A 10,306-nucleotide genomic window follows, 5' to 3' on the forward strand; every position below is an offset into this window, starting at 1 on the left:
ATGAACGCTGTCACACAGAATAAACCTGCCACCCGGGTGGTGATTTTTGGTGGGACACATGGAAATGAGATGTCTGGAGTGTCTCTGGTTAAGCATTGGCTCCAGGACCCATCTGAACTACACAGGGTAACATTTGCTGCAGAGCCTTTTCTAGCTAACCCTCTTGCTGTGGAGCACTGTGTGCGATACATAGACACGGACCTCAATCGCTCTTTCTCACAAGAGCTCCTAAGGTGAGTCTACTGAATTTAATTTGATGAATTGCTACCAAATTTTGCAAATATTATCCCCATCAAATAAGTGGTGGAAAGAAGTAGGCAGTAGGACTGTCTCAGTTTAGGTGCATATTGTCCACTCCTCACCTGGCCTGAGTATGGGTGCATATTGTCCACTCCTCACCTGGACTGAGTATAAGGGGGTGCTCAAAATACACTAGACTCACTAGGCATAATGCAAAATTTGTGATTTTTTTTAGCATCTTGCTATCTGTGGGAAAGTATGTGCGGTAAAGGTAGCCATAGGGAAATTAATTAGAGAACCTTAAGAATAAGTTACTTAAAAAAACCCAGTAAAACTTGTATTACTGGTTTGGGACAAGCCTCAGGAAGAAATTGGTGTCTGTGGAACATTTCGTATAGCATGTGATGTGATGCACACTTCGTCCTGAATTAGTTATCTATGAATAGCTTAAATGTTCCTGGAAAAAATAGGTTTCCCCAATTAAAGTGTAATGTGTTTATATGGTTGTCATCTAAATCTAACTATAGCAAAAGTAAGAAAACTGGCCCTGTCTCCCAAGAAAAAAAATGTGCCCAGACCCTCGGCGCTCAAGGGGTTAAATCCTTTCATGGACTTAATATAGCAATTTGACAGTTTTGTGATCTTTGAGTTTATTTAAAAGAGTTTGTAATATTCTCATACATTTGTTGTGTGAGTCCTAAAGTTTGAAATACATAGCGAATACTAAAAAGGATATACTCTGTGATATAATACGTCCCATATAATGTACAGAGCAATCACAATGTATTTTTGTCTTACTCAGTGCCTGTAGTTCTGAGGGTGATCCATATGAAGTGAAACGGGCTAGAGAAATTTACAAGAAATTTGGAGCAAAGGAGTCTTATGATTTTGTGTTTGACCTTCACAACACAACTTCTAACATGGGTTCCACTTTACTCCTCTGTAAAGCCGATGATTACCTCGCATTGCATTTGGCAAATTACCTACAGGTGAGAGAGAACATTATATATGTATAAATACACATACATAATAGATATATGATACCACAAAGATACACAAAATGAATAACAACTTACAGACTTTCATTTTACCACTAAAACATTTCTTATGTGTAAACCTCATTTACGGGCTATTTTGCTTCTAATATGGCATATAATTTATGGGGGGGGCAATTTTGTGAATTCTAAAAAATGTTCCTCTTGTTTACATACGTAGCCAGGGGCCCTTAAATTAGTTAGGGTACTTGGGGTACTTCCACGCCTCTTCTCTTTTCCTTCAATCAGTGGTAAGGTTGTCCATGTGTTGCGCACCAAGGCTCCGGCCTGTTGCGGAAGCGCTCCAGGAGGTCAGGTTAATGGCGCAACTAGCTTGTTTTGTTGGGTCCCGTGGTCATTTTCAGACATTCTTTTGCAAAAATGAAATTAGCAAATCTGAATGCACAAGTCTAATAATTAACATATTATTAAAAATGTATTGTTTAAGTAATACTTCAGTTTAATGTTATGGCACAAACAATTTAACAGTAGTGCCACTGTTGGCATAGGGGAATGTCTTAGACTTACCGTATTTGCCCAATTATAGGCCACACCCCCACTTTAAACACTTAAAGTGTGTGGGGGGGGGTGCGGCCTATAATCGCGGTTTAGCGCAGGGATGCGCAATACGTATCGCCCCAACACTTGGGACATGCAGTTCCCGGGCGCCGGGCGGGTGTTTTTTTTCTTTTTAATTTAGCCCTGCTGCGATATGCGTGGACAACTTCCGCTGCTGCCAGCACTTCCGTGGCGAGAAGCAGCAGAGGTTGTCTACCCGCGGCGTGCAGATGTCCACCGGCTGCCCCCGCAAGACACCAGGGAGTCTGGGGATGGATTGGTTAGTCGAGGGGGTGGGGCAAAGTGGCATATCTGGGGGCATAAAGCATATCTAGGGGAGCAGAGTGGCATATCTGGGGGGTATACAGCATATCAGCGGAGCAGAGTGGCATATCTGGGGGGTAGAGTGGCATACCAGGGGGCATAGGGGCATATCGATAAGTAAGGTGCATTATGAATTAAGGGGGGACCTTAAAATAGCTATTGGTTTTCTGTTTGTATATTACATATGATGACTAACTGTATAATAGAAATCAAAAATGTTAAGATACATGTATTCCTGTTCATTATATAAAATCATTAGATAAAATACTGTTTTAAAATTCTACTGTGTATTTTTTCATTAAAAATACATTTTTCTTTAAAATAGCACCAAACTGTAAGGGTGCGGCCTATAATGGAGCCAATATGGTATTTATTGCCCTTTCAATGAAGGCTCAGTGACATAAACATCTATGTGTTTTGTATTTCTGCTTCAGTGTAACTGTGTGGATTACTCTTTCCCATGTAATGTCTACCTCGTTGATGTAGAAGAAAGGAACAACGTTTACCTGCAGAATATCGGAAAGCATTCTCTGTGTAGGTATTCTTCTCCTATATAAGCACCATTCACTGTATTATATTATTTATGTTGTTTGGGTTTATTACTCTTAGTGTATAAGATTCAAATCGATTTTTTATGTACCATTTTACATCTTCTATGTTCTATCATCCAAAGCTATTTCCTTCAGTAGGTACTTTCATTCTCCTAGGTTCCTCTAGAATCCATCTAGATTGTGTCACCAACTACGTATCAATCTTATCTTGGACCAATGTGGCTATATTTTATTTACTTATATAGTTAGCATAGCAGTTATTTAAGATATTTGCAATAAAAAAAGATCTACACTTGCATTTCTTCTTCTACAGATGATATAACCGAGTATGCAGTTCACCTCACCCTGGATAAATATTTGCTCATTTACCATATTTTGAAAGCTTTGATATGTTTTATAAATGGTACAGAACACAGCAAATAATGTCAAAATAAACTAAGTTCCTGTTCTACTGTACATGAAGTTCTAAATGGCTAATCTGGAATGGTTTCTATAGGTGCTTCAAGTTTAGATCTGAATTTAACTTTTTTTTTTTTTTAAAGAAAAACATACAAAATAATACTTCCTAAAAGACAGTGGGTTATGAAGCTTATGAAAGTACAAACAAAAAAGCGAGCAAGAAGCAAAAATTAGTACAACAGTATAGTTTAAAATTGACCAGAAAGCTTGATTCTGAAAATATCGATTTATTATATTATTTTGGTAGCATGCTCCTGTTATTCCAAGATTTCCCTGTACAATTTTTACATGTACCGTAAGTGGATGTAATAAAGACCTTATATGGAAATACTAATTCTAAAAAAAAATCTAAAAACTCAGAAAATACATATTGATTATATTAATAATAATTTACCATTTTATTTGTGATAAATATTTGTTAGTTGAGGAGCTCACTGTATTCAGAGGGCAATACATTTTCTGTGTACACACTGCTATTTTCTCTTTTGTCAGCCCTTGAGCTGGGCCCACAGCCTCAAGGAGTGACAAGAGCCGATGTTCTAGCAAGAATGAGAGAGCTTGTTAACTGCAGCTTGGATTTCCTTGACCTTTACAACCAAGGTAAGAAGAGATGTCTATCCGTATGACAAAATATGTAAGTAAACCGATTCACAAAATAGCTTATGCGCTTGCACTTGTGTATATGTTTAGATACTACATAAACATCGCTTTAATGGTTTCGTTTGTTAAGTAATAAATGTTTGATTGCCTTTATCACTGTATTGGAAAGATTTATAATAGATATATGCATTATGAGAGGTTATTAAATAAACAAATGGTTCATTGTTAAAAAGAAATATTCTATGTGCATGCCATAAATTGTCATTGTTTTAATGGAAATTATTAATAATGACATGAAAATTGATCAAGACTTATAAGATATAAACACGATTATGTATATGATATCAGTAAGCTTACATATTTACCCCCAATGCATATAGTCAGTCTACTCCCTCTCCATTATGTGAATAATAGTTATTTTTGTGGAAAATATAAAATACTGAAGTATTCTGAAATACAGACATTTGCAGAAAATGAAGATTGCATGTTACATTTTTATTCACAAGGAAGCATTTCAACTCCAAAAGCACCCCACAAAGGAAGCCGCTACATTTCACGTATACGCCATAGCCCAGTGTGTGCTGGTTTCATGTGTAAGCCACTGTAACCTGATAATATAAATGTGTATGTTCTCACAGGCAAGGCTGGCCATAGACCTTGTGGAACCCTAGGTGACCTATGTGTGAGCCTCCCCCTCCCTTTAGCTTACTTGTGCTTGGGGGGTAGATGTTAAGTTTCTCTTTTGTTTGCCTCTTTGCATATGTGCACGGTGCTTTACAGCTTTCCACTGTGTGCTAAAATTCTTCACATTCTATCTATCCAGGGGTGTACCTAGAGTATTTGGTACCTGGGGCGGATCCTGTATGTGGCACCCCCCCACACACTTTAAAACTGCATAGTTTATATCATAATATACTGGCACAGACATTGATAGGGGTACAGCATAACTGTTATTATTCACTGAGGCAGACATTGACGGTGGTGCAGCATAACTGTTCTCATTATATACTGAGGCAAACATTGACGGTGTTACAGCATAACTGTTATCATTATATACTGAGGCACACACTGACGGTGGTACAGCACAACACCTATCACTATATACTGAGGCACGCACTGACGGGGGTACAGCATAACACCTATCACTATATACTGATGCACACATTGACGGGGGTACAGCATAACACCTATCACTATATACAGAGGCACGCACTGACGGTGGTACAGCATAACACCTATCCCTATATACTGAGGCACACATTGACGGTGGTACAGCATAACACCTATCACTATACATTGAGCCAGACATTGACAATAATGCAGCATAACCCCTATCACTATATACTAAGCCAAACATTGATGTGGTGTAGGCCTACCTTCAGTGTCTGGCTTAGTATATAGTAGGGATGCACCAAAATGAAAATTCTGTACCGAAACCGAAACCAAAAATTCTGCATTTACTTGGCCGAAACCGAAAAGCGGGAAAAGTGACAGTGGAAAGGTAGGAAAACATTCAGTGAGAGTGAATGTTTGTGAATGGGTGTGTGTGTGATAGCCTGGATGTATAAGTGTGTGGGGGAGGGATAGCATGGCATAGGGAGGCTGTACTCTTACTTCTACCATGCCCAGGTTCCCAGGTTCCAGCATGTACTGGATGACTTAGCATGATAGAAGTGATTGTTAACAGCAATCACACTCCTATCATGCCCAGAAAATCATGAAAAATATAACAATGAAAGAAGTGATAAATGGTTTTCAGTGCTGGATTTAATTATGACTTCACGTGGCCATACGTGGCAGTTTCCTACTTAATATTGATTATGCCTTTGAAATTTGACTTTGGTACCAATATGGGCTATGTGGAATGAATTATTGTTTTGGGAGATGGCCTGAAGAGCAGGCAGATCTTTACCAACTTGAAACGATTGGATAATACTAATTTTCAGGTTAAGAAGTAATATAAGGAATGTATGGTAGGTATATGGAAAAAGCAATGATTGATCCATGCAGCCAGTGATACATTGAGATATTGGAGTTCTTCACTAAAGGGAGAGCTGGCAGAAGAGTTGTGTTACAGGTTCTTGATGTATATTGTGAAGGGCTACCTCCAGAGAGCTTCTGTTGCTGGAAGAGCTTTGCTGACCCTGTATAATGCATAGTTAAAGAGGTGAGATTTCTTCAAAGTCTCTTTACACATTGAATTATACAATATACAGGCCAAGCTCAGCCCTTCTTGCTCGTGTTGGCCCCACATAATGAATAGTGAACCGAGATAATTAAAACTGCAACTCTCTTCCAGGCTCCCCCCTCTGTGAATAAGGGGGATTGACCTGAACAGAGTAAACAGGAAATTCATATTGCGACAAAATGTTTTGTACATGATGAATTTTATTTTTTCTGAAGGAACATATTTACTTGTACCATCTGGAACAATAAAAGAAAAACAGAATCTGTGTTATTGTATTAATGTGTTTCTGTCACTTTTCTCTGAATCTTTTAGCTGCTATCCATGATACCACTCTGAAAGAAAAATAAATCTTACTTTCTGGCATTTTCTGTTATAAAAATGTGTCAATGAAATAACTGCTTGATTAATATCACTGCAGTGTAAGCGCAGAAGGTCTAACCCGGCTAATACAGGCTTAAATTTAAAATAGTGTAAGGAAGGAGCTTACACAATGTAAGCTCTTCTATAAATGGAGTGTATTGAAAGAATATGATGGAATTCTTTCTCTTTTCTTGTTAGATTGTGATATATTTTTTCATATGTAGTAATTAAATACACTGTAAGGTATGTAACCCACTTTCATTTTTTCTTTAACAATCTAAGACTTGAAATTTCAATTGAGGTGTATTCACTAAACTGCGAAATGCCTTTGAGTTGGCCAAAAATATGAGTTTGCTGGAGCCAATGCGCATGAAGGCCAAGTGTTTTTATTTTACTTTTAACCTCCCGCATCCTGTTTGTCACAGGATAGTGATGACTAGTAGGCACCGGATGGGGCTTCTGCCTCCTATATAGGGTATATGCGTATTTTAAACACTTAACCTCCCATTCCCCTAAGCAGGGAACAGGGTGAAAATGTGGACTATACCCCCTAAGGCTTATTTTTTTTACTCTCCAACCGTACTGTGCACACAGTGCGAGAGCGACTGTTGTCCCCCCTTTTTTATCTAATTTTATGCAAGCTTCAGGTGAGGAGATGCAAGTTCTGATTCAAACAAGTTGCTTGAATATTCAAGTTGTATTGCAAGTGTCACCATGCAATGGCATGCAATCTCACTTGAGTCTAAGCAGTCAAGTTAAATATTTACTCAACTGACCACTTGACTAATTAAGAGTTATTCGGAAAAACATAGCTTATATCGTATGAATATACTGAGTTAATATATTAAATCACATCCCAATGAATTACATTATGATTCCTTATCAGGTTCATCCAAATTTCGTACATCTGCCGTGAAATAGAGCAAATCATTTTTTCTCAGCTTGTCGGCTCTCAATTTTGTCAGCTCTCAAAAATGTCTGTACAGGCATACACGCTTGTATATGTTGAAGTCTATGATATCTCCCAAAGAATCCCTCCTTCATGCCACAGTCTGCTATGGCATGTAGGATGATATTAATGCTCGACAATTGTAATTTTAAAATGCCTCTCTTTTCAGGACAATATAGCCATCCAGTCACATATAGAGGTATTTGGTGTATATAGTTAGCTTGCAAGGCATATATAGTCTTTAACGGTATGAATCTTCACATGTTGTTCAAAGTTGTAAACAAACTATATTCGGAATAGTAATTTACATGCAATGTGCATGTAGAGTAAAAAGCATTGCCATTCCAACATTTTGTAGTTCACTAACCCCTTTTGAGGCAGTTGGACCGTATAGCTGGAAAATATTATTTCCGTTAATTGTATTACAGTGACAAATGGATATGATTGTTTATATTTAGCACTTTGGTCAATACATATTTTTAGTTTATATGTAATATGTATTGTATTAGAAAATATTTTTGTCCTCTTAGGAAAAGAGTTTCCAAGTTTTGAAATGGATATATACAGAGTAACATCCAGAGTGGATTTCCCACGAGATGATGATGGTGAAATAGAAGGATTTATCCACAAGGAACTACAGGTTAGCTTTTATTATTATTTATTAGAATTTGGTACAGTTGTGAATTTGAACCTTTCTCCTTAAGTAACGTACCTTCTAACCGCTTCTAATAGGCACTATATGCAGGGTATAGGTTGGAGTCAACATTACATCTATACCCCCCTTTGCTTCCCATAGTGCTATCCAAAGCAAAATTCTGTTTAGGCAAGTTCCCTGTTTGACCTAAAATGTCTCCTTTGCAGGAACACCCACGAAACAAGTAAATAAGGTCTCCTATGCAAGAAAGAACTAAAATACTATTGATTATTTTCTGACTGGTTGGGCTCAATGTGGGGGAACCACTAGTGAGAGAGTCCTCGTACCGATTGTATATGATTGTCTAACAGCTATGAATGGCTGCCGGTACTAATGCTACTTGACACCAATCATCTAGCAAATTTCACTCAGGGAGGCGTGTGCTGTGTCCGTATCTAACCCAGTAGAGTATAGTTAATAAAAGTTATGTTTCACTTTTAAAACTTCAGTCTTATTTTTTCTGTTGTTTCAGTCAGGGTCCATGCCCAGCAGTAGCTAATTACAGGCGTTAATGGTTCATTCAAAACCAAACCAAACATCCAACATTCTTGTTATCATACAAATCCACGTAAATTACACAAATAATGAGCACATTATGATGAAGTATGGGAACCTCTGGTTCCAGCAGCTTAATTAATCAAAGTGTTTTTTGTAGTCCTCCCCCAATAAGTTTGTGAGAAGCTGTTCTTTAAAAGGTTCTTTAATTGTGTGAGCTTGGGATTTAGAGTTATGGATCCTTATCATCAGAGCCGACCTTAAGTGTTCTGGCGCCCTGTGCGGACTACTCCTGTGGCGCCCCCCCATCCCAAAAAAGGAAAGGAAAAAAATCTTGTCACAAAACTCCCCTTTCTCACTATCTACCACCTCTGCACCTTCTCACTGCCTTTCCCCACTCTGCCCCATCTCACTGCCCCCCCTTTGCCCCATCTCACTGCCTTCCCCCTGCCCCTTCTCACTGCCTCCCCCCACCCCTTCTCACTGCCTTCCCCTCCTCTGCCCCTTCTCACTGCCTTCCCCCCCTCTGCCCCTTCTCACTGCCTTCCCCTCACCCCCTCTCCCTACTTCTCATCATCCTTACTTACCTTGTTGAGTCCTGTGGTGGGAGCGGGAGGCATCCGTCTTCTCGCTCTGCCGCTCTGGATGTTAAAGTTAAAACAACAAAAAAACCCGATGCTTTAATTTAAGTCCCGGGCAGGGGCGCCGAGCAGTTGCTCGTGAAGTTTTGAGCAACCGCTCGGCGCCCCTCACTCTCCATTGCGATGCCGGCGTTTACAGCTGAGCGCCAGAATATGACATCATATTTCGGTGCTCAGCATGAAACGCCAGCACCGCGACAGAGTCACGGAGAGTGAGGGGCGCCGAGCATCGGGTTTTTTTTTTTTGTTGTTTTAACTTTATTTAACATCCTCCATGTTAAATAAAGTTAAAAAAAACTTTATTTAACATGGAGGATTTAAATAAAGTTTAAAAACAAAACAAAAAAACCGATGTTTTAATTTAAGTCCCGGGCAGACGCCACTGTTGCCATGGCGTCCTGTGCGGCCGCACAGGTTGCACACCCCTAAGGCCGGCCCTGCTTATCATAGTCCTCGTGGTACAGTTTATCATATCTTGACCAACTCTCTATCCATGGTCTTGCCACATAATACTGATTTGCCAATACAAAAATACAAACACTCTGTTTTTCAATATTTGTTAAATGCTGCAACTTGCCTGGTTCCAACTTGTTGGAATAGGACACAGATTCCTTCTCTCGAGGACTTGGTGGGAATGGAGGAGATTATACAGAATATGGAGGATTTACTATTTAAGTAAAGAAAAGTGCACAAATGTTTAATGGTCATACGTACATAAACATAGTGGATAAGACAAATATAAATAATTTTCATTTACTTGTTTGTTTGTTTTTTAGGATAGAGATTACCATCCTTTAAAGCCTGGTGATCCAATCTTCCAGACCCTTACAGGTGATGAGCAGTCCTTTGATGGGGAAAAAGTAATCTATCCAACTTTTATCAATGAAGCTGCATACTATGAGAAGAAGGTAGCATTCATCGCTACTGAAAAGGTCCACCAAGTAGTCCCAGCCCTTAGAGTGCAATATTAGATGTTGTTGGTGAACGGTAAAGCCAAAGACTGAAGAAAGATTCCTTTCTGGTCCAGTAACTGTTGTAGTATATGGGATTACAAAGTGTCTTAAAATGTTACCAAATATTTTCAAATGCATTCTGAAACAAACATTTTTAGTACTTATGCAAGCTCAAAGACTGTTACTGAATAATTAAATGCCTTTTATATTTTCTATCTCATATAAACAGCTGCTATTTTACTGGAAAAAGGACATTTAAA

General features: G+C 38.8%; 1 protein-coding gene across 1 annotated transcript; it reads left to right on the plus strand.

The window, feature by feature from the left end:
• LOC149301001 (N-acyl-aromatic-L-amino acid amidohydrolase (carboxylate-forming)-like) lies at positions 1 to 10,064 on the plus strand. The gene is made up of 6 exons (XM_089484511.1): positions 1 to 233; positions 1,043 to 1,229; positions 2,591 to 2,690; positions 3,659 to 3,766; positions 7,794 to 7,903; positions 9,870 to 10,064. Exons 1-6 carry the CDS (start codon positions 1 to 3, stop codon positions 10,062 to 10,064), a joined length of 933 nt encoding a protein of 310 aa, XP_089340637.1.
• The last annotated feature ends 242 nt before the right edge of the window (positions 10,065 to 10,306 follow it).

Source organism: Sceloporus occidentalis, unplaced genomic scaffold, assembly GCF_023333645.1.
Source record: "Sceloporus occidentalis isolate IW3139 unplaced genomic scaffold, rSceOcc1.0.p SCAF_22, whole genome shotgun sequence".
NCBI classification, from domain to species: Eukaryota; Metazoa; Chordata; class Lepidosauria; order Squamata; family Phrynosomatidae; genus Sceloporus; species Sceloporus occidentalis.